The sequence below is a fragment of the Cervus elaphus genome, chromosome 22 (genome assembly GCF_910594005.1).
Source record: "Cervus elaphus chromosome 22, mCerEla1.1, whole genome shotgun sequence".
Lineage (NCBI taxonomy): Eukaryota > Metazoa > Chordata > Mammalia > Artiodactyla > Cervidae > Cervus > Cervus elaphus.
This window is the reverse complement of record NC_057836.1, coordinates 7,067,690-7,093,522: the sequence shown is the minus strand read 5'-3', so window position 1 is coordinate 7,093,522 and position 25,833 is coordinate 7,067,690. Positions and strand designations below refer to the sequence as shown.

At 41.3% G+C, this 25,833-nt stretch overlaps 1 protein-coding gene across 1 annotated transcript; it reads left to right on the top strand.

Moving 5' to 3' along the window:
- Window positions 1-2,008: 2,008 nt before the first annotated feature.
- Window positions 2,009-20,135, top strand: WBP2NL (WBP2 N-terminal like). The gene is made up of 6 exons (XM_043882196.1): window positions 2,009-2,087; window positions 9,906-10,014; window positions 10,585-10,726; window positions 10,877-10,969; window positions 13,713-13,823; window positions 19,648-20,135. Exons 1-6 carry the CDS (start codon window positions 2,026-2,028, stop codon window positions 20,076-20,078), a joined length of 948 nt encoding a protein of 315 aa, XP_043738131.1. The 5' UTR covers window positions 2,009-2,025; the 3' UTR covers window positions 20,079-20,135.
- The last annotated feature ends 5,698 nt before the right edge of the window (window positions 20,136-25,833 follow it).

The window sequence follows — 25,833 nt, the reverse complement described above, 5'->3', positions numbered from 1 at the left end:
CTGTCTGAACTGTGTTTTATTTGTGCTCCTCATCCTTGGCCAAATTAGCTATTACATCATCTCACTCATGTGGAGGGTGAGACAGGACCATGTTGGTAAGAAGCAGACACAGAAATTAGAGATGGAAAATTTTTGTTCATCTTCAGTTGGCAAGAAGATGGTCACCAGGCATTATTCCCTGGAGTTTTGTATCCAAAATGAGTTATAGATCTTTCACACGACCTTGAGGGATGTGGTATAAAGGCATAAAACTCATTTTGGATACAAAACTCCAGGGAATAATGCTGTGAGAGGAGTGGATCCATCTTGCTAGAAACCTGCCTATTTTGCACTGAAGACTTTAAGAGTTAAGAATTTAAACTAGCTTTTCTGTTGTCTTTTTTGAACTTAAATCAGTCCTTCTTCTCTATGAGGTTTACACTCTCTTCTATAGCCAGCAAATAACACAACTCTAACTGCACATTATTTCTCTGAATTTGAATGTGACAACCATATGCAATTATGTTTGGGTCCTCAACGTTCTGTAAGATGATCTTAAGGCATAAATGAATGGTGGGGGTCAAGACTAGAGGAAGGCTCTTGGTAGTCATTCAAGTTAAATGATGAAGGCCAGAATTGGAGCCTCAAGGAGATGGAGAAAAGTGAGAAGATTTGAGAGACAGTTTGGCAAACATAAAATATTATAGCTGGAAGAAACCTAAGAGTTCTAGTTCTTTCTTCAAACAGATAAGGAAACAAGTCTAGGAAGCATGATCACATCTTGCCCAAGATTATATACTTAGTTAACAGTGCAGGACAGGACCTACAGAGCAATGCGTGATGTTTGTTCCACTGCTTCACACCATTCCTATGGTAGTCATACTTAAAAATATATGTATACACATACATATTTCTGAAATCAGGATACATCTTACAACAGATGTCAGTTGATTTAGCAGCTTTTCCCCCTTAGAGTTACACTTTAAAATGGTGCATATTATAACTGTTGTTTAGTTGCTAAGTTGTGTCTGACTCTTTACATCTCCATGGACTGTAGTCCACCAGGCTCCTTGGTCCAGGGGATTTCCCAGGCAAGAACACTCAAGTGGGTTGCCATTTCCTTCTCTAGGGGATCTGCCTGACCGATGGATCAAACCAGTGTCTCCTGCTTGGCAGGCAGTCTTTACCTCTGAGCCACCTGGGAAGCCCCTATTTTATAACTGACAACATCTTAAATTTGATGATATATATGGTAGGTAATCCAGATGTTAACATCCTTTTGTTGGAAGACCTCTGGTGCTATTGGTGAAGTTCAAGGAAATAAGCAAACACACATTATAGTCTTAAAAGCAACTCTAATAAAATGTATCACCTGATCCTCACAATCACCCTTTGGAGGAGGCAGGGCAGGTATGACAGGAGACACAGAGACAAAGACTCTCCATCTTGGAGCTGGAACGGACTCACTCAGGGTCGAAATCCCCCCTTGGATTTCCTCACCCAGCTCTTGCACCATTTCCTGGACGCTGCCTCACAAAAAATCGGCTCTGATTTCAGTCTTTCCCTGGGGGAAGAGAGTGCTGCTCATCTCAGGAGAAGTGAGGAATCGTTTCGAACTCTTTCTCCAAAGAGCAACAGTTTTCTGACCTGGGTCAGGAAGGGCGTAGGAAAATCCGGCTTTTAATTTTGATTCCTGACAGGACCAATTCAAGTCCATACTCGTGGGCAGCGGGGCTGCTAGGCAGGGGCGACAGAACAGCGGCCAAGACTGCGGCTGGCTGTGGCGATCACCGCCTCATCCCTTACTCCTCAGGGCTCTGGGGGCAGAGCCAACCCCCTGGACCCATCCGCTTCCCCCTCAGGGTTGTCTCAACCTTGACTCTGCGGGGTCCTCTGACCGAGGCCCCTCACGTGACCAGCCGCCTCGTTCACTCACTCCGGTCCTTGCGCCATAATCTCCGCCTCCCCTTCAGAACCCCACCCAACCGCTTGGCGCAGGCCCTGCCCCTTCCCATCTGCGGGGCGGCAGGAGGGGGCCTGGGCAGGATGGCAGTGAACCAGAGCCACACCGAGAGCCGTCGTGGGGCCCTCATCCCCTCTGGCGAAAGGTGCCTGAAAGGAAGCCTGTGCAGCTGTCAGAGGGAGGAGAGGCCAGGAGAATTGGCGGCGCGCAAACTCTCAGCCAATCAGAGACTTTCCCGCCTTTTTTGCGCTCACGGCAAGCGTAGCTCTTCCCCGACCGTTAGGGCCAGTGCTGCCTCGCGGGTGTTCTAGATGTGAACATGGTGAAGGCGGGAATAGGGGTGTCGCACGTGTGAAGGGCACGTGCGCAGGGAGTGAGCGGCGTGCTGCCTCAGAAAAAAGTTGGAAGTGCAGTGGCAGGAAAGGGAAGTCACACCGACCCTCGGGGTGGCATGCGGTGCCGTTAGGAGCGCACTACCTTTGTAGAGTGACGGCAACAAGATCCCAGGCTTCTCGGAGGTAGAAGAGGCACGAGGGTGGATCTTTCTAGAAAGATCCTGAACTGTCCGGGGCCTCTCTTCACCCTCAGAACTTCAAAAAGCCCTCTCTCTTCTTTGCCCCCAACCAAGGAGATGACTGGTCTTACTTTTTTGAAAAGATGGGGACCAAGAGAAGACACGTCTGGGAAGAGTGATGTTCTCTCATCTCCCATGACGGCCCTGGAGTTTGCACCCCTGGCTTTGTGTGGTGCTAACAGTGCCTGCCGCTCACCCGTTTCCTCCAGCCTCTGTCAGGTTAAGCCCAGAGTTGCCCAATTTTTACTTCCCTACCCAATACCTCGGCCCCTGCTTCACTCCCCTCCTCAGTCCCCTGCCCAGGCTGTTAGAGTCCTGTTCGAACTCCCCAACAGTTCTTGAAAATGCTCCCCTCTGTGCTCAGATTTGCCGTCCTTTTCCTTTGCTTTCGCCTAGCTGTGAGATTCTGAAGCCCAACGCATTGCTCAGGTGAACCACACTGGGCAAACCACACCCAGATTGCTTTGAATGCATCTGTCAGGAAGATCCTTGAAGACAGTACATCATGCTGATGTCCAGATCTGTTTTTTCCTATGTTTCCTTGCCGAGAATATTTTCTTGACAGATTTATACGCTCTGTCAAGGCTGTACGTTCTCCCTTGGCCACGGAGGACCGCTGCTAGGACCGTTTTCCTAGTAGTGAGATGATTGCCCACCATGCTGACTCCCTGCACGCTGGCCTAGAGAACTATGACCTGTGTGCCTGTGGCTCTGTGCCTAGAAGCCACTTCTAATCTGGTGTTTGGGTGTCTTCTCAGCTGGGCTATGGGTTTGTCTCTCTGCTTTTCTGTTTGTGTACTGGAGGCAAGGAATGAAGCGTGGTCTTAAAAAAATTATAACAAATATTGATTTTATGTCTGTTATCTTTGTGGAGTCCTTTCTGCGCTCTCCAATGGTTGACCTTATTGGGGCACTGTTCTAAGGGCTTTATGGTTATAACTGCTGTATCTGCAATGAGGATCAGTACTATTTTCCTCATTTCATAGGTGGAAAAACTAAAACAAAAAGTAATTTGCTTAAAATCATATGGTCAGGCATGTGGGAGAGCTCTGAATTTTGGTAGTGTGTATTCATGTCTCTAGGCTGGCTGCCCCTCGAAAAGGATGAGGACTATGTCTCTTTTTTCTCCTCTGCAAACAAGGCTCTGTCAGTGCTCTAGCTTTTTGGGTAGAAATTAATTTACAGAAATAGCTTGAGAGGGAGAAGATTGGTTATATTTTAACTTCTTCTGAGTATTCACAATACGCAGTTAAGAAATTCATAACAGCTTGGCTATGTTGTGTGGAGATATTTTTTCTGATCCCAGCTGAAAAGTCATAAGTGTATGAGCCAGACTGTATTGGTAAAAAGGAAGATACTGACTGAGTTTTGTTTTTTTTTTTAAATCCATATCCTAAAATGTGCAGGTAATACCATGTAGAAAAATTGGGAAACATTTAATTACCCCAAATTCTTACATTCAGTGCTTTTTATATTTTGATATGTATCCTTCTGCACGTCCCCCTGTGGAAATACACACACCTTCCCTTATCAGACTGCTTTGTAATTTGTTTTTCTCATTTACCAATGTATTGAGAATGCTTTGCAGTATTAGCATCTATTAATGCATCATTGTTTTCAATGTCTGGTACTCCAATATGCAGACATTTTTGCTCAAGCCACTATCTGGGATAAGTCTGGTTTTAATTTGTCATTGCTATAAACATTGCCACAGTGAATTTCTTAAAGATTTATTTTTGGTCACCTGTCAAATGTTTCTTTCATACATATTTCTGAAAGTGAAATTGTGGGGTCAGAAGACATAGACTTTTTAAAAAGTATTTATTTGTTATTTATTTAAATATTTATTTTTATTTATTTGGCTGTGCCGAGTCTTGATTTCGGAACACAAACCTTTGTTGTGGGCTGTGGGACCTTTAGTTGTGGTGTGCAGGATCTAGTTCCTGGACCAGGAATTGAACCGAGGCCTCCTGCATTGGGAACTTGCAGGGAAGTGCTGGACCACCAGGGAAGTCCCCAGAGGACATAGACCTTTAGAAAAATTTTATATATTTATAATATAAAAATCCTTATAAACATATTTTAAAATATTACACATATTTTATATTTAACATATTTATAAGTGGAAATATATTTATTGCAAAATCCCCCTATAGTTTCAGTTTCAGTTCAGCCACTCAGTCATGTCTGACTCTTTGTGACCCCGTGAACCGCAGCACGTCAGGCCTTCCTGTCCATCACCAACTCCCGGAGTTCACCCAAACCCATGTCCATTGAGTTGGTGATGCCATTCAACCATCTCATCCTCTGTCTTCCCCTTTTCCTCCTGCCCTCGATCTTTCCCAGCATCAGGGTCTTTTCAACTGAGCCAGCTCTTCGCATCAGGTGGCCAAACTATTGGAGCTTTAGCTTCAGCATCAGTCCTTCCAATGAATATTCGGGACTGATTTCCTTTAGGATGGACTGGTGGGATCTCCTTGCAGTCCAAGGGACTCTCAAGAGTTTTCTCCAACACCACAGTTCAAAAGCATCAATTCTTCGGTGCTCAGCTTTCTTTATGATCCAAGTCTCCCATACATGACTACTGGAGAAACCATAGCTTTGACTAGATGGATCTTTGTTGGCAAAGTAATGTCTCTGCTTTTTAATATGCTGTCTAGGTTGGTCATAGCTTTTCCTCCAAAGAGCAAGCATCTTTTAATTTCATGGCTGCAGTCACCATCTGCAGTGATTTTGGAGACCAAGAAAACAAAGTCTGAAAAAAAAAAAAGAAAACAAAGTCTGTCACTGTTTCCATTGTTTCCCCATCTATTTGCCATGAAGTGACGGGACGGGATACCATGATCTTCATTTTTTGAATGTTGAGCTTCAAGCCATCTTTTTCACTCTCCTCTTTGACTTTCATCAAGAGGCTGTTCAGTTCCTCTTCACTTTCTGTCATAAGGGTGGTGTCAGCTGTATATCTGAGGTTATCAATATTTCTTCCAGCAGTCTTGATTCCAGCTTGTGCTTCATCCAGCCTGGCATTTCCCATGATGTATTCTGCATATAAGTTAATTAAGTGGGGTAACAACATACAGCCTTCATGTACTCCTTTCCTGATTTGGAACCAATCCGTTATTCCATGTCCGGTTCTAACTGTTGCTTCTTGACCTGCATACAGATTTCTGAAGAGGCAGGTCAGGTGGTCTGGTATTCCCATCTCTTTCAGAATTTTCCACAGTTTGTTGTGATCCACACAGTCAAAGGCTTTGGGGTAGTCAATAAAGCAGAAGTAGATGTTTTTCTGGAATTCTCTTGCTTTTTCAATGATCCAGCAGATGTTGGCAATTTGATCTTTGGTTCCTCTGCCTTTTCTAAACCCAGCTTGAACATCTGGAAGTTCTTGGTTCAGGTACTATTGAAGCCTTGATTGGAGAATTTTGAGCATTACTTTGCTAGCGTGTGAGATGAGTGCAATTGTGCGGTATTTTGAGCATTTTTAAGCATTGCCTTTCTTTGGGATTGGAATGAAAACTGACTTTTCCAGTCCTGTGGCCACTGCTGAGTTTTCCAAATTTGCTGACATATTGAGTGCAGCACTTTCACAACATCATCTTTTAGGATTTGAAATAGCTGAGCTGGAATTCCATCAACTCCACTAGCTTTGTTCATAGTGATGCTTCGTAAGGCCCATTGGACTTTGAACTCCAGGATGTCTGGCTCTATGTGACTGATCACACCATCGTGGTTATCTGGGTCATTCAGATCTTTTTTGTATAGTTCTCATGCATATTCTTGCCACATCTTCTTAATATCTTCTGCTTCTGTTAAGCCCATACCATTTCTGTCCTTTATTGTGCCCATCTTTGCATGAAATGTTCCCTTGGTATCTCTAATTTTCTTGAGGAAATCTCTAGTCTTTCCCAGTCTATTGTTTTCGTCTGTCTCTTTGCATTAATCACTTAGGAAAGTGTTCTTATTTCTCCTTGCTATTCTTTGGAACTCTCCATTCAGATGGGTGTATCTTTCTTTTTCTTCTTTACCTTTCGCTTCTCTTCTTTTCTCAGCTATTTGTAAGCCTCCTCAGACAACCATTTTGCCTTTTTGCATTTCTTCTTCTTGGGGATAGTTTTGGTCACTGCCTCCTATACAATGTTACAAACTTCCATCCATAGTTCTTCAGGCACTCTATCAGATCTAGTCCCTTGAATCTATTTGTCACTTCATCGTATAATTATAAGTGACTGGATTTAGGTCATACCTGAGTGGTCTAGTGGTTTTCCCTACTTTCTTCAATTTACTCATCTTACATAACTCTAAATTTGTATCCTTGCCTAACATTTCCCCATTTTCCTCATCCCCTCAACCTCCAATAACTACTGTTATACTCTTTGCTTCTATGAATTTGATTTTGTTTTAGATTCCACATGTAGGTGAAATCATATAACTGTCTTTGTCTCTGCTATTGCATTTAGCATAATGTCCTCAAGGTTCACCCATGTTGTGGCATGTGACAAGATTCCTTCATTTTTAAGACTGAATAATATTCCATTGTATGTATATACCACATTTTGTTTCTCCATTCACTGATAGACTTTTAGATTGCTTCCTCCTCTTGGCTATTCATATTAATTATGAATAGTGCTGTTATGAATATGAGTGCACAAATATCTTTTTGAGAACTTGCTTTTAATTCTTTTTGATATATACCCAGAAGTGGGATTGCTGGATCATGGAGTAATTCTATTTTTAATTTTTGAGGCAACTCCATACTGTTCCATAATGCCTGCACCACTTTACAATCCCACCAAGAGTGCACAGAATTTCCAACCTGTCAATATTCTAGACCACAAACACCTAGAATATCTTTTGCAATAGTAGTCATTCTAATAGGTGTGAGGTGATATCTCATTTGTGGTTTTGATTTGCATTTCTCTGATGATTAATAATGTTGAGCATCTTCTCATATTTTTTTCTATTTATATATCATTTTTGGCAAAATGTCTATTTAAGTCCTCTGTCCATTAAAAATTTTTTTTCTTTTAAACTTTTTATTTTGTATTGAGGGATAGTCGATTAACAATGTAATAGTTTCAGGTGAATAGCAAAAAGACTCAGTCATGCATATACATGTATCCATTCTCCCCCAAACTCCCCTCCCATCCAGTCTACCACATGACACTGAGCAGAGTTCCATGTGCTATACAGTAGGTCCTTGTTGGTTATCCCTTTGTTCATTTTTAAATCAGATTTGTTGTTGTTGAGTTGTAGGAGCCCTTTATATATCTTAGATGGGCTCTGTGTGTGTGTGTGTGTGTGTGTGTGTGTGTGTGTGTGTGTGCCAGTCTTTGTCACTCAGTCAAGCAGTGTAAAACTGTCTTAATTTTCACTTCCTGATTGGGCAGAGCCTCACTGTCAGCCAGAGGTAACAGTTCTAGAGCCTTTTCAGGTTTCTTCTCAGCATGACCCCAGCCCTGATATGTGAAAGCACCCTGTCTGTGATACTTTCTAGATTCCCATGAACATATCAGAGGTTTTCAAAGCCTTTATTCCTCAAAGCATCTCATTCCCCAGTCTTTTCTTCCCATCTTTTAAGTATATGTCTTTTCCCCCAAAGTCATCTTTTGCCCCACTTAACAGCTCTCATGCATTTTGAAATGTTGTTTAACAAATGTGCCCTGGGTAGTTGCCTTAATCCTGAGGGAATTCTGAGCTAGTCCTCTAGGGAACCCCTGGACAGGTCAAAACAGAAAACCACAGTAAGGTCTGTTCTCCTCCCCTCACCCCAGTACTTTGTACTTATACTGAGAATGTGGGTTGTTGTTTTCAGAGCTGTGCCATGCTAGGGAGTGGAGGAGTACCGGGGTAAGTTGAAGTGCACAAAGCTCTTATTGACGCTCTTATTTTTGTTCTTGATTAAACATTCTGCTATAAGCTTTTGATTAGATTCTAGAGTTCTAGACTGACTTCTAGAGTTCCTTATTCCACTATTGTTGCTGACATCCATTTTTTCATGGTCTCTTTTTTTTTTTGGCTTAGTGACTTTATTTTTTTTTTTCCATTTATTTTATTAGTTGGAGGCTAATTACAATATTGTAGTGGTTTTTGCCATACATTGACATGAATCAGCCGTGGATTTACGTGTGCTCCCCATCCTGAACCCCCCTCCCACCTTCCTCCCCATCCCATCCCTCTGGGTCATCCCAGTGCACCAGCCCCGAGCACTTGTCTCATCCATCCAACCTGGACTGGCGATCTGTTTCACAGTTGATAATATACATGTTTCGATGCTGTTCTCTTTTCATCGTCTCTTAAGCGCTTTTTAGCCATATACTATCACCCTAGTTCTAGTTCTTATTACCTTATATCAGGACTATGTCCGTTCTTAAATGGATCCCTCTGACATATCACCATTTCCTTGGTCATGTGACCTACCCGCTGAGACAGCTGCAGGTCACAGTTCTGCCTTGCCTGTTGAATGGTGTCTCTATCTCTGTTCCCAACGCGGGTCCAGCTTTATCTCACTATTCCTCCTAATCCCACTTCCATGATGTTTTGATAAATTCACACAGGTAGGCTGCTGCCAAGTATACAGTGTTCTTTCCACTGATGCTGCTCCTGCACTTCCACTAATGCTGTTTGCACCCCATCAGGACTGTCCCCTGCCCTCACTTCTGCCCACTGAAACACTATTCATCTCTGAAGAATCAGCTCAAATTTCAACTTTTCTATAAAATCATTCCTAATTACTTCTACCAAGAGCTGATCTCTACCTGCCATGATATTTTTTCTGCTTATGTGATGCATATCATGTTTTTCTTGCATTATTACCTATATTCATGTTTTCGTTCATTCATTCTTTCAATAAATATTAACAGTATATATATATATATATATATATATATATATATATATATATATATATATATATATATAAGAACGGGTAAAAAACTCAATAGGGTTCTGTAAGAGTAGGATGAGTCCAGGTTTTTCAGGTTAGGAGTGAAGGGAGAACATGGCAGACATGTCAGAGGATTCTGTAGCACACTTCATATATCTCACCTTCTTTACCAGAGTCCAAGAAACAGTTTCTTTAACACAGTGCTTTATACAAAATGCACAAGAAGTATAAGAATTAGTGGACTTTAAGAACAGAATTAGGTTTGCTAAGAAAGAAAAAAAAAAAGAACCCAGTGATAAAGAGGAAGTCAAGCAAGTGTGAGTTGTCAGAGAACAAGAGCATTTCAGTTCCTTTCTATTTTAATAAAATAGTAGCAGTAGCACCAGTAGCAGCAAATGACGTTTATTAAAATCTCCCTCCAGGCTAAAAACTGCGCCGAGAGCTTTGGTTGTATCTTTTTTATATATCTCCCAAACCGTGTGTTGTCTGCCTTTTCTCTTCTGCAGTGTCTTGAAGCAGTGTGAGGATGTGGACCTCTGCTTCCTACAGAAACCAGTGGAATCCTATCTCTTTAATGGTACAAAGAAAGGAACGTTGTTTCTCACTTCATACCGGGTAATTTCTCTCTTTTTAATCTAATTTATTGTTCGTTTTTTTCACTGTGCTGGGTCTTCATGGCTATGTGTGGGCTTTTTCTAGTTGTCGTGAGTGGGGGTTACTCTGTAGTTGCAGTGCTTGGGCTTCTCATTGCAGTGGCTTCTCTTGTTCAGGAGCACAGGCTCTAGGGCACTCGGGCTCAGGAGTTGTGGCACACAGGCTTAGCTGCCCTGTGGCATGTGGATTCTTCTTGGACTAGGAATCGAACCCATGTACCCTGCATTGGCAGGCAGATTCCTAACCATTGAACCACCAGGAAAGTCCCACATCAGGTAATTTCTGCTTCTCCTTTTATCTAATTAACTCTCTGTTTGTTTCCCTTAAAATGGAGAGAGGTATTGACTTTCAAAATGTTTTGAAACATTTCCACTCGGAGATTTTCCCTGTTGAAGAGTGATAGAAGAAAATCGGTGATGTTTCTCAATTAGGCCAGGAGCTATAAAGTAGCCTTGACTTTAGAATTGCTCTTCTATGTCTCAACCCATGGACGAATTGCATTCCTTTCCTAAAGTTTCTTTTCTTTCTTAGGTGGTCTTCGTGACGTCACACTTAGTCAATGACCCCATGCTTTCCTTTATGATGCCGTTTGGCCTGATGGGTGACTGCACCATTGAACAACCAATTTTTGCCCCCAACTACATTAAAGGAACCATTCAGGCAGCTCCGGGTGGTAAGTGTCCCCCTTCAGAAGTGTATTTTTTCTCCAAAGCGTAGAGAAAGTTGAAGACTCAGACTTCACTGGGTGGTGTCTCTCTCCGTGTTTCTGGCAGCGCGTCTGTGACCGTGAGCCAGCCTCTCAGTGTGCTGTTTCTGCCCCCAGGTGGCTGGGAAGGACAAGCTGTTTTTAAGTTATCCTTCAGGAAAGGAGGTGCCATCGAATTTGCCCAACTGATGGTAAAAGCTGCCTCTGCTGGTGAGTGATGCTGAGAAAGATATCGAGTGCTTTGGGGTTTGGGGACCTGTATAACTGGAGTAGGACTGTTAACTGGTGAAGACTTCTGGCCTCTGTGGTCAGGAATACTGCAGAGGTTGCCATTTCCTTCTCTAGATGTCACCTGTATTCAGTGTATTTCCTGAGCCTACTGACTATGTACCAAGTACCCTACTACATGCTAGAAACATAAGATTTGGTCCTTCCTTAACCTGAAGGAGTTCACAATCTAGTGGGAATTTACATCAGACACCTGAATGATTATACCTGATAGTCTCTTGTCCATTGAAGTGGCTGTATCATTGAGTACTCTTGTTTTTGGTAGAGTTACCTTGGCTCTTCTTCCTCTGGCATGCCTTCTTGTCTTCTCTCTGGCTATACCTTTACTTTTCTTGGGTTTAATTCTCATTTTTCATGGGACTAAAGCATGGGAAGAGATACTGTTAAGTCCTGCAGCACTGATCTAACAGATGTACCAGAGGACTCTTTCAGACTTAGAATACAAGTAATCTTTTAATTCAATGTAGCTTCACTTTATATCCCTCACTCTCAGTTTTTACATTCTAATCCAACTGGACTTCTTTGCACCTTGCTCTCCCATCTCTGAGCCTTCAGGCTATTTGCTCTGTCTGGAATGCTCTTCCTCTTTCTCCCTTGCTTTCCACCACCAACTCCAATCTAGTTAAGATGCACACGGTCTAGTGGAAATAGACATATGCAAGAATAATACATTATCCTATCTTATGGTGGGGGCTTCCCTGGGGGCTCAGAGGTAAAGAATCCGCTTGCAATGCAGGAAATACAGAAGTGGATTTGATCCCTGGGCTGGGAAGATCCCCTGGAGAAGGAAGTGGCAACCCACTCCAGTATTCTTGCCTTGGAAACCCCATGGACAGAGGAACCTGGCGGGCTACAGTCCATGGGGTCACAAAGAGTCAGACACAACTGAGCACATCCCACCCAGTTAAGATAATGCTAGCTATTGAAACAGATAAAGCCCAAATTATCAGTGACTTAAGATAATGGTGGAGAAGGAAATGACAACCCATTCCAGTATTCTTGCCTGGGAAATCCTATGGACAGAGGAGCCTGGCTGGCTGCAGTCCACGGAGTCGCAAAAAATCAGACACAACTAAGTGACTAAACAAACAACAATAAGGTAATGGATATTACTGCCTATATAAAGGCCAGTTGGGAACTTCTCTGACAGTTCAGTGGTTAAAATTTCCCCTTTCATCACAGACAGTGTGAGTTCTATCCCTAGTCAGGAGCTCAGACCCCACATGCCTTGGGGCCAAAAAACCAAAGCAGAAAACAGAAGCAGCATTGCAACAAATTCAATAAAAACTTTAAAAATGGCTCACACCAAAATAAATCTGAAAAAGAGGCCATCAGCAGGGGTTAAAGGGATCTCTGCTCCACACAGCCCTTCAGGGACCCAGGGTAGTAGAGTCTCATCAGTAACACATGGCTTCCACAGCCTCTTTGGGTGGCCAGCAGAGTGAGGAAGAGAATAAAGATCTCACTTTGGAAGTTTTCATGGGCCAGGTGTGGAAGCTGTGTGCATTGCTTCTGGTCATACGCCATAGGGCAGAAATTAGTGTGGCAGGCTGACAGTGGCTCTGAAAATATAAGCCTCAGAATCTTTGAATGTTACTTTGTAAAAAAAAAAAAAAAAAAAGGCTTTTCAGATATAATTAAAGATCTTGAGATGAGAGAATTACTCTAGATTACTCAAATACCATCAAATATTAAATACCATTAAAGTGTCCTTGTAAACGAGATGCAGAGGAGACCAACAGAAACTTTCTTTGGTAATGCCATTGTTGTTGTTCAGTCGGTAAGTCATGTCCAACTCTTTATGACCCCATGGACTGCAGCATGCCAGGCTTCCCTGTCCTTCACTATCTCCCAGAGTTTGCTCAAACTCATGTCCACTGAGTCAATGACGCCATCCAACCATCTCATCCTCTGTTGCTCCCTTGTCCTCCTTCCCTCAGTATTTCCCAGCATCAGGGTCGTTTCCAATGAGTCGTCTCTTCACATCAGGTGGCCAAAGTATTGGAGTGTCAGCTTCAGTATCAGTCCTTCCAATGCACATTCAGGGTTGATTTCCTTTAGGATTGACAGGTTTGACCTCCTTGCAGTCCAAAGGCCTCTCAAGAGTCTTCTCCAGCACCACAGTTCAAAAGCATCAATTCTTCGGTGCTCAGCCTTCTTTATGGCCCAACTCTCACATCCATACATGATGACTGGAAAAACCATAGCTTTGACTATATGGACCTTTCTTGGCAAAGTGATGTCTCTGCTTTTTAAAACACTGTTTAGGTATGTCATAGGTTTTCTTCCAAGGAGCAAGCATCTTAATTTCATGGCTGCAGTCACCACCTGCAGGGTACTGCCATTATGTTGTGTTGGCCTTTAATGGAGTTATCCTGACAACTTGATAGAATCTTCACTTGAAAATTTTTTCTGAATCCCTATTATGGTGGGTATTATGCTAGGCCTTCAATAAGCATAGGAAAATATACACAATCACTGTCTTCAGGAAGCATACAGTTGAGGACAAGGACAGAGTATATTTTAAGTCTTGTATCCTGGGAACATTGCTGGACACTCATGTAACATGTTGGTTAATACTCTGTTAATTATTTGGTTGATAGTTGCTGTATATCTGTCTTAAAACAATTAAAGAGCCCTTATTTTGCCAAATTTGTCTTCTCAGCTGCCAGAGGAATTCCACTTGGAAGTGTAAATTACTGGTTTGACACTTCAGGACTGTACATAATTACTGTCCCAGGGGCTGCAGCGTGCTCCCCACAGACATCTTGTCCAGGTAAGTATGGCAGGGAGGTTCTTCCTGGGAGGTAAAAGGGTGTGCCCAAGGCTTGCAGATCTAATCGCTGATAGCTTGCCTTCAACTCTGCTGCAAGAGAAGCAGCAGAGATTTGGGGGTTGGAAAATAGTTGAGTCCATGATTTCATTTCCGGATTCAAACCCAGTGGCAAGTCAGTAAGTGACCGGCTTTCCATTTCAGGCTTTTTTGTTGTTGTTCAGTCACTCAGTTGTGTCCTACTCTTTGCAATCCCATGGACTATAGCACGCCAGGCTTCCCTGTCCTTCACCATCTCCCAGAGCTTGCTCAAGCTCATGTCCATCGAGTCAGTGATGCCATCCAACCATCTCATCCTCTGTAGTCCCCTTCTCCTCCTGCCTTCAATTTTCCCAGCATCAGAGTATTTTCTAATGAGATGGCTCTTCGCATCAGGTGGCCAAAGTATTGGAGTTTCAGCTTCAGCAGCAGTCCTTCCAATGAATATTCAGGATTGATATCCTTTAGAATTGACTGGTTTGATATCCTTGCAGTCCTAGGGACTCTCAAGAGTCTTCTCCAACACCACAGTTCAAAAGCATCAATTTCAGGCTTACTTTGATGTACAAATATGGAGGATATTGTGCAACTCTCATCAGTAGGAAGTCACTTCTGCTGACAACCTGAGCAGAAACGTGTGCTCTTGCATACCTCCCCCTTCCTCTCTCACACAAGCACAGCCATCATGCTTGTGCCACGCCTTTCATCCTCACTGAGGACTCCAATCCTGGGCTTTGTGACCTGTACCCTTTCCTGTAGCAGTTGTGTCTGTCCACAGATGCTGAGCCATGTTCCCCAAAGATGTAGATCAGTATTCTCAAATGTGGTTCACAGTCTGTGGGTGGACCATGAAAGGTCTCCTGACAGGCTGCCAACAGACCCCCAGATGCAGGCCATTTCTTGGGTTTTCCTTGGAGCATGAAATACATGTCCATCAGCATTTAGTTTGTATACAACTCATGGATAGTTATTTCTGGCCTTTATAGTTACCTTAATTTTTAAGTGTTAATCAACTGACATTCAAAATTTTGAAGTAAGTATTGCTAAGGTTTTATAAAAATGTTTTTAAGTTGAAATTTGTATAAGATACAATTAACCATTTTAAAACGTACAATTCAATGGTATTGAGTGTATCACAATGCTGTGCAGCCATCAGCTCTCTCCAGTTTCAAAACTTTTCCAGGACTTCCCTGGCAGTCCAGTGGTTGACTCTGCCCTTTCACTTAGGGGGTTCAGGTTTGATCCCTAGTCAGGGAACTAACATCCTGCATGCTGTGTTGCACAGTCAAAAAGCAAACAAACAAAATGGAAAACTTTTCCATTACTCCATAAGAATACCCCATACCCACGAAGTAATCATTCCTTGTCCTCTCTCCTTTGTCTCTTGGTTTCCTCTAATCTGCTTTTTGTCTTTTTGGATTTGCCTGTTCTGTGTGTATCACATAAAAGAAGCCAAGCAACATGTGACTTTGTGTTTGGCTTATCTCACTTAACATGATGTTTTCAAGGCTCCTCCAAGATGTAACATGTATCAGTACTTCACTTTTTGTGTCTGACTAGTGCTCCATTGTATATATCATAGTTTGTTTATTCATTTGTGCATTGATGCACATTTGGCTGGTTTCCACCTTTCGATTATTATGAATAATAGCTGTTATAATCATTTGTATATAGGTTTCTCTGTAGACATAAGTTTTCATTTCTCTTGAGTACGTACTTAGGTTGGGAATTATTGGGTGATATGGTAATTCAATGTTTAACTTTTTTGAGAAACCACCAAACTCTTTTTCCACAGAAACTGCACTGTTATTTTACTCTCACCAGCAATATACAAGTTCATATTGCTCCATATCGTTGTCAATGCTTGTTATTTTCCTTTCTTTTTGCTTGTTGTTTATAGTAAAGTCATCCTAGTGAGGTGAGGTGATATCTCATTATAATTTTAATTTGCATTTTATTAATGACCAATGGTATTGAACATCTTTTCATGTGCTTGTTGACCATTTGTGTATCTTCTTTGAAGATGTATCTTTTCAAGTCCTTTGCCCATTTAAAAATATTTATTTATTTATTCATTTTTGGCCACACTGTATGTTTGTTGCTGCTCTTGGGCAGCAAGCAGGAGCTACTTTTTTTTGCATTGTGCTTCCTTGCAGGCTTGTCATTGCAGTGGCTTCTCTTGTTGCAGAGCATGGGCCCTAGAGAGTGTGGGCTTCAGTAGTTGTGGTGCACAGGCCTAGTTGCTCTGCAGCATGTGGGATCTTCCTGGACCAGAGATTGAACCCATGTCACCTGCATTGGCAGGCGGATTCTTAACCACTGGATCACCAGGGAAGCCTGAGTATGGTGTTTAATTTCCAGAAATTTGTGAATTTTCCAGTTTTACTTCTGCCGTTGGTTTATAAATTAATCCCTTGTGATCAGAGAAGCTACTTTGTATGACACCTACCTTTTAAAATCTATCCAGACTTAATTTGTTACCTAATATATGATCTATTCTAAAAATATCACGTGTCCTCGAGAGTACCAGGGTCCCAGGTGGCACTAGTGGTAAAGAATGTGCCTGCCAATGCAGGAGACATAAGAGGTGTAGGTTTGATCCCTGGGTCGGGAAGATCCCCTGGAGAAGGGAAAATTCCATGGGCAGAGGAGCCTGGTGGGCTACAGTCCACAGGGTCACAAAGAGTTGGACACGGCTGATCAAATGAGCATTTGAGAGTAATGTGTATTCTGTTGTTGGGTAAAGTGTCCTGTGTTTGTTAGATCCAGTTGGCTTGTTGCGCTTTTTCAAATCCTCTGTTTTCTTATTTATCTTCTCTCTAGTTGTTCTATCCATCAGTGGGAGTGAGAGATATTGAAGTCTTCAGCTATTATTGTGAAATTGCTTCTTCCTTCAATTCTGTCAGTTTTTGCTTCATATATGTGATGGTCTGTTATCAGCTGTGCAAATGTTTATAATTGTTATATTCTTTTGCTGTACTGAACATTTTATTAATATATAATTTTTGTCTTTATTGCTTAATCTTTTTGATGTAAAGTCTATTTTGTCTGATATTAGTATAGTTAGTTTTGCTCTCTTTTGGTTACTATTTACATGGAATATCTTTTTTCATCCTTTACTTTTAATTTATTTATGTCTTTGTATCTAGAACAAGTCTCTCAAACATCTAGCATGTAGTTGAATCATGAATTTTCATTCATTCTGCAATCTCTGTCTTTTGATTGGGGAATTTAATCCATTTGCATTTAAAGTAATTGCTGATGATGGGAGCCTTACTTCTACTGTCTTACTATTCGGTTTTTATATGCCTTATAGCTTTTTTGTCCCTCATTTTCTGCATCACTGTCTTCTTTTGTGTTTAGTTGTTTTTTGATAGTGAAAAGTTTGAATTTCTTTCTCATTTCCTTTTGTTTATATTTTATAGCTTTTTTTTTTTTTGATGTGACTACCACAGGGGTTACATTTAACATCCTAAAGTTATAACACTGATTTGAATTTTACAATCTTAACTTCAATAACATACAAATATTCTGTACCTTTACAAGCCCTCCATTTCACTCCTTTTACCATATCACAAAATTATATCTCTATACATTGTGTCCCCAAACACATAATCTAATATTTCCTGTAAATGCATTAGTCTCTTAAGTTATGTAGAAAACAAAAATGAAATTACAAACCTTTGTTATAATAATATTGACTTTTATAATTGGTCAATGATTTACCTTTATTGAGATATTTATTTCTTCATTTGGCTTCAAATTATTATCCAGCGTCCTTTCATTTGACTCCCTTCAGCATTTCTTACAGGACAAGTCTAGTGGTAATCAACTCCCTCAGGTTTTGTTTATCTGGAAACATCTTACTTTCTTTCTCTATCTGAAAGGAGTTTGGCCAGATATAAGATTCTTGTTAGATAGTTTATTTCTGGCCTCCAACATTCCTGAAGAGAAATCTGCTAATCTTCTTATTGAGGATCTCTTGCATGTGATTATTCACTTCTCTCTTGCTGCTGTCCCTTGGACTGCAAGGAGATCCAACCAGTCCATCCTAAAGGAAATCAGTCTGGAATAGTCATTGGATGGACTGATGCTGAAGCTGAAACTCCAATACTTTGGCCACCTGATGCGAAGAGCTGACTTATTTGAAAAGACTCTGACGTTGGGAAAGATTGAGGGCGGGAACAGAAGGGGACGACAGAGGATGAGATGGTTGGATGGCATCACCAACTCAATGGACATGGGTTTGGGTGAACTCCAGGAGTTGGTGATGGACAGGGAGGCCTGGTGTGCTGCAGTTAATGGGGTCTCAAAGAGTTGGACATGACTGAGTGACTGAACTGAACTTGCTGCTGTCAAGATTCTCTTTTTTGTAAGTTTGACTATAATGTGTCGGTGTGGATCTCTTTGAGTTCATCTTATTTGGAGTTTATTGAGCTTCTTGGATGTTTATATTCATGTCTTTCATCAGATTTGAGAAGTTTTCAGTCATTATTTCTTCAAATACTTTCTCTACATCTTTCTCTCTTTCTTTTTTTTCTGAAACTTCCACAATGTATATGTTGGTCTCCTTGGTAGTGTCCCACTGGTCCCTTGGGCTCTGTTCACTTTTCTTCAATATTTTTCTTTCTATTCCTCTCTATCTACAGTTTTTATTGTTCTGTATTCAGGTTTACTGATTCTTTCTTCTGCCTATTCAAATATGAATTTGAATCCCTCTAGTGAATTTTTCATTTCAGTTATTGTGCTTTTCAGCTCCACGATTTTGTTTGTGTTGGTTTCCTGTTATGTTTTCTATCTCTTTATTGCTGTTTCTATTTTGTTCATATATCACTTTTCTTGACTTTATATACATTTTTCCTTTTGTTCTTTGAGCATCTTAATGATGATTCTTTTAATTTTTTTCTAGATAGCTTAAATATTAAATATGGATTTTAGAAAAATAACTTGACAGTTATCCATTCACATTGACACAGTTAAATCATTTTGGGAATGTAGCCAAGAAAATAAATAAAACCCATGTTTATTAGAATATTAATTGGAAAGTTGGAAGCAACATAACTCTCTGACAATCAGGTAGCACTTATCATAAGTAGCATTTATCCATATGATGAAATATTGCCCTGATTTTAATTTGTGAAATATGTTAATGATATAAAGAACTTTCTTGGCAGTCCAGTGGTTAAGACTTGGCATTTTCATTGCTGAGGGCCAGGTTCAACCCCTGGTTGGGAAACTAAGATCCCACAAGCCATGCAGAACAGCCAGGAAAAAAAGAAAAAATAATATAAAGAACATTCTCACAATGTCAAGTAAAACGAGCCAGATTTTTAAAAATTGTATGATTGTCATAATCATGACTGTATAAAAAATATTAACAGAGATCCTACTTATAAATATACCAAAATAATAAGTTTTTGTCTTTGATGATGGAATTATAGATGACTTTTAAAAATTTATCTCTTCTCTATTTTCCAAATACATATTCCTCATTGAGCATTTTTTTATGATCAAAACAAACTTTACTGAGTTAATATGTATCTGTGTACAACTATTAGTATGTAGAGATTTAACTATAGGTTATTTTCATGTTAATTTGAATTCCTCCACAACAGGAAATGTTAAAGCATCCAACTGGTGATGGCTGAAGGATAAGGCTTTTGCATTGTTCTGTCTGAATTCTCTTCCTGTTTCAGTCTGCTTAGTACTTTTTCATCTTCCACCTCCTTCTTACTTATTCCTTGTCTGCTCTAAAAAATGAGTAACTGATTTTTTTTTTCCTTCTCAGCATATCCAGTTGTGATCTATGGACCCCCACCACCAGGATATGGAGTCCAACCAGGGGAATATGGAACTCCACCAGAAGGATATGGAGCCCAACCAGGGGGATATGGAGCCCCACCTGTGGGATATGGAGCCCCTCCTGGGGGATATGGAGCCCCACCTGGGGGATATGGAGCCCCTCCTGGGGGATATGGAGCCCCACCTGGGGGATATGGAGCCCCTCCTGGGGGATATGGTGCCTTACCTGGGGGATACGGAGCCCCACCTGCAGGATATGGAGCCCCACCAGTGGGAAATGAAGCCCTACCACCAGCATATGAAGCTCCATCTGCTGGAAATACAGCTGCCTCTCACAGATCTGTGGCAGCTCAGCAGGAGACTTCTCTTCCCTCTACCTCATCTTCTCAGGTCCATTTACCACCTTCTCAGAGTTAAACCTTGAAGACTCACCAAGCAAAGGGCACCCTAAAACTGAAGTCACAGTAAGAAGGAAGACTCAGGTAGGTGGTTGAAGTCCCATCCCATGTAGTTGTCATACCCTTTGGAAGGGCAACCTTAGAGGGAAGATGAAGCTTTACTTCCATGCCTAGATTTTAGAGGCCAAGTCAGTTCTTGACTGGGCTTCCCTGGTGGCTCAGTTGGTAAAGAATCTGCCTGCAATGCAAGAGATGTGAGTTTGTTCCCTGGGTCGGGAAGATCCCCTGGGAGAAGGAAATGGCAACACACTCCAGTATGCCTGCCTGGGAAATCCCATGGACAGAGGAGCCTGGCGGGCTACAGTCCATGGGGTTGCAAAGGGTCGGACACAACTTAGTGACTAAACCACCACCACCACCACCAATTCTTGATTAGATGGGCTAAAGGAGAAGTACATTTGTACAGCTAATTCTCCAACAATTTGGTTGACATTGGCTGCATTTTTTTAATTACATTTTTTTAAACATGCCTTGAGTCAGTTTGGAAAAACTGTTTTGCATTTTCCCCTCTCCAATTCAAGAAACATCCATTATGGTAAGTTTGCTAGGAACTAAGATGTATGTTAAAAATATCAAGTTGAGGGATTTTCCTAGAAATCCAGTAGTTAAGACTTCATGCTTCCAATGCAAAGGGCATGGGTTTGATCCCCGGTTGGGAAACTCTAAGATCCCACATGCCATGTGGCATGGCCAAAAACTTTTTAAAAATCAAGTTGAACACTTATTTTTCATAGCATTCTTTATATTAGTGAAAGGATATAACAACTTAAATTTTCAGTAGTAAGAGAGAATTTCACAAATTATACAATGAAATGTTGTGCAACCATTGAAAATGATATCTAAAGGTAGGGGAGGCCTTCTTTAAGAAGACCAAAACCAATGAAGCAATAAAGGAAAACAGTGATAAATTTGATTATATCAAAATTTTAAACTTCCGTATGACCAAAGTTAGAAGATAGGCAATAGACTAGGAGGAACTAATTGCCAACATCTATATTAAACAAAAAATTTGTAGTCAAAATATAAAAAGAACTTTACAAATCAACTCAAAAGAAAATATGGACAACAGATGTGAATTCTCAATTAACTGAGGCAACAGCCTCAAGAAACATTTGAGGACTTCCTTGGTGGCACAGTGGATAGGAGTCCACCTTCGAATGCAGGAGATGTGGGTTCAGTCCCTGGTTTGGGAAGATTCCACATGCCACAGAGCATGAAAAGATGCTGAACTTGACTTGTGTTAGATAAATGAAACTTGAAATGAGAAACAATTTTTATCTCTAAAGATTCAGAAGCATTAAAAAGATTGAGACAGTCGATGAGGTCACTTCCACCTTGGGCCTTTTCCCATGCTCCCTGTTACAAACTGCTTGTGAGTGGCATCCATCCAAGTGAGAAACTGGTATAGGTTGCCATGGAAATCACTGCACAAAGGTAGCCCCAGCTGGTAAGGGATGGTCTGGGTTTCTGGACTCTGTATTTTTCTAGTAAAGGAACCCAGCTCTTGCAGGTCTGAAACCATGGCCCATGGACCAATAACATTCAGGTATGTGGCCACAGAGTTCGTTCAGCATAAGTTGGAATTTCTCAGCCTTGTTCCAAAGTTGTACTGCAGTGAGAACTATGGTAACTTGGTCTCACTGGGCCATTCCATTTCTTTTTAAAATACTTATTTCTTTGACTATACTGAGTCTTAGTTTTGGCATGTGGAATATAGTTCCCTGACCAGGGCTTGAACCTGGGGCCTCTGCATTGAGAGTATGGAGTCTCAGCCACTGGAGCACCAGGGAAGCGTCCCCAAGTACCTTTTAAAAGTTAAAATATTTCTACTCTTGATTTAGCAGCTTCACTCAATATCCATCCCTAAGAAAAGGAAAGATACACCCATTTGAATGGAGAGTTCCAAAGGATCAGCAAGGAGAGATAAGAAAGCCTTCCTCAGTGATCAATGCAAGGAAATAGAGGAAAACAATAGAATGGGAAAGACTAGAGATCTCTTCAAGAAAATTAGAGATACCAAGGGAACATTTCATGCAAAGATGAGCACAATAAAGGACAGAAATGGTATGGACCTAACAGAAGCAGAAGATATTAAGAAGAGGTGGCAAGAATATACAGAAGAACTATACAAAAAAGATCTTCATGACCCAGATAATCACGATGGTGTGATCACTCACCTAGAGCCAGACATCCTATAGTCTGAAGTCAAGTGGGCCTTAGGAAGCATCACTACGAACAAAGCTAGTGGAAGTGATGGAATTCCAGTTGAGCTATTTCAAATCCTAAAAGATGATGTTGTGAAAGTGCTGCACTCAGTATGCCAGCAAATTTGGAAAACTCAGTAGTGGCCACAGGACTGGAAAAGGTCAGTTTTCATTCCAATCCCAAAGAAAGGCAATGCTTAAGAATGCTCAAAATACCGCACAATTGCACTCATCTCACACGCTAGTAAAGTAATGCTCAAAATTCTCCAAGTAGGCTTCAACAGTATGTGAGCCATGAACTTCCAGATGTTCAAGCTGGATTTAGAAAGGGCAGAGGAACCAGAGATCAAGTTGCCAACATCCATTGGATCATCAAAAAAGCACAAGAGTTTTAGAAAAACATCTACTTCTGCTTTATTGACTACCCCAAAGCCTTTGACTGTGTGGATCATAACAAACTGTGGAAAATTCTGAAAGAGGTGGGAATACCAGACCATCTGACCTGCCTCCTGAAAAATCTGTATGCAGGTCAAGAAGCAACAGTTAGAATAGGACATGGAACAACAGACTGGTTCCAAATCAGGAAAGGAGTACATCAAGGCTGTATATTGTCACCTTGCTTATTTAACTTATATGCAGAGTACATCATGAGAAATGCCATGCTGGATGAAGCACAAGCTGGAATCAAGACTGCTGGGAGAAATATCAATAACCTCAGATATGCAGCTGACACCACCCTTATGGCAGAGAGCGAAGAACTAAAGAGCCTCTTGATGAAAGTGAAAGAGGAAAGTGAAAAAGTTGGCTTAAAGTTCAACATTCAGAAAACTAAGATCATGGCACTTGGTTCCATCACTTCATGCCAAATAGATGGGGAAACAATGGAAACAGTGATAGACTTTATTTTGGGGGGCTCCAAAATCACTGCAGATGGTGACTGCAGCCATGAAATTAAAAGATGCTTACTTCTTGGAAGAAAAGTTATGACCAACCTAGACAGCATATTAAAAAAGCAGAGACATCAGACATCACTTTGCCAACAAAGGACCATCTAGCCAAAGCTCTGGTTTTTCCAGTCATGTATGGATGTGAGAGTTGGACTATAAAGAAACCTGAGTGCCAAAGAATTAATGCTTTTGAACTGTGGTGTTGGTGAAGACTGTTGGTGAGAGTCCCTTGGACTGAAAGGAGATCAAACTAGTCAATCCTAAAGGAAATCAACCCTGAATACTCATTGGAAGCACTGATGCTGAAGCTGAAACTCCAATACTTTGGCCACGTGATGCGAAGAGCTGACTCCTTGGAAAAGACCCTGATGCTGAGAAAGATTGAAGGTGGGAGGAGAAGGGGACAACAGAGGATGAGATGATTGGATGGCATCACCAACTCGATGGACATGAGTTTGAGTAAGCTTGGGAATTGGTGATGGACAGGGAAGCCTGGTGTGCTGCAGTCCATGGGGTCGCAAAGAGTCAAGCACGACTGAATGACTGAACTGAAGAAATACTTGCACGTGTGCACAAAGTTGTATGTGGGAAGATTTCATTACATTCAAAGTTTTTAATGGTACCAAATTAAAAATATCCTATATGCCTGTTAATAGTAAATATTAAATAACTATAGTATGTCCATGCTATGGCATGGACCAGTGGTTAAGGCTCTGTGCTTTCACTGCAGGGGGCATGGGTTTGATCCCTGGTCAGGGAAATAAGCTCCTGCATGCCACTTGGCCAAAAAAATAAATAGATAATTTCTTGAATTGAATAAAAAGGAAAATACAACATACCAAATTAAAAATTTATATGGGGAAAGTAATAACTTTTTTAAAATTAGAAAAAAGATATAGAGAGCAGCTGGCTGCTGCTTTTCCTCTTAAGTTACCAGCATTGAGTCATGTATGAGTCTAGGAAACTGGAATGTCAGTAGCACAAGGGAATTACAACAGCACTGCCAGTAAGTCCAGACTGGCACATTATGCTCCTTAATATTGAAGGCCCTGCACGATCTGGCCCTTCCAGTGACCTCTCCAGCTGAGCGATCCAGCAGAGCATGACCTTTGCCTCTTCCTTCCTCTCTGTGTGTTCTACTCATCTTTCAAAAGAGCCCAGAAGAGCTTTTTCTGAACTCCCCTTCTAGCATAATTGGGCTTCCTTGGTGTCTCAGAGGTAAAGGATCCACCTGCAGTGCAGGAGATACAAGAGACACACGTTCAATCCCTGGGTTTGGAATATCCCCTGGAGTAGGAAATGGCAGCCCACTCCAGTGTTCTGCCTGGGAAATCCCATGAACAGAAGAGCCTGGATGACTAGAATCCATAGGGTTGCAAAGAGTCGGACACAACTGAGCACATGTGCGCGCGTGCGTGTGTGCGTGCACACACACACACACATACACACACGCCCTCCAGGATAATTGCACTTCTGCTGAACTAGTATTGTAACCCTGGAGTGTTTCTCGTGAAATACCGTGTCAATCTTATTGGGATTGTCTGTGTGCTCGTCTCCTCCATAACCTGTGAGCTCCTTGAAAGCAGAGCCTGTATCTCATTGCAGGGGCCCCTAGCAGAAGGCACAGCCTACAGAGGGTGAATAAACATTCCTAGAGTGAATAAAGACATAAATAAATAGTGTTTCTTGATTTATGATATACACATACAATACATTCATACCTCCCTGAGTTCTGGTCATCAACTGAAGATTATAATTTGCAGAATCAGTTTTGCAGGGCAGACAGAGAGGATTCGAAATTAAAATTTCAGGGACTTCCCTGGTGGTCCAATGCAGTGACTGAGACTCCAGGCACCCAATGCAGAGGGCCCAGGTTCCATCCCTGGTTGCAGAACCAGATCCCACATTCCGCAAATAAGAGTTCTCATGTCACAACTAACGATTCTACATGACACAATGAAGATCAAAGAACTTGCATGCCTCAACTAGGACCCGGTGCAGCCAAATCAATAAATATGTTTTAAAAAGAAATTAAAATTTCAGACTTTGTAACAAGTGTTGGTGAGGATGTGAAGAAAAGGGAACCTTCATAAACTATTTGTGGGAATATAAATTGGTGCAGCCACTGTAGAAAACCATCTGGAGTGTCCTCAAAAAACTAAAAGTAGAACTACCATATGATCCAGAAATTTCACTCCTGAAATTTAATTATCTGAAGAAAACCGAAACACTATTTCATAAAGATATATATACGCCAGTGTTCATAGTAGAATTATTTACAGTAGCCAAGATATGGAAGCAACCTAAGTGTCAATCAACAGATGAATGAATAAAAAGGATGTGATACACACACACACACACACACACACACACATGATGGAATACTATCAACCATAATAATGAAATGTTGTCATTTGCAACAACATGGATGGACCTGGAGGATATTATACTAAGTGAATTAGGTCAGACAAAGACAAATACTGTATGATATCAATTATATGTGGAATCTAAAAGATAAAAATATAAAACAAATTAGTGAATATAATGAAAAAAAGAAACAGAC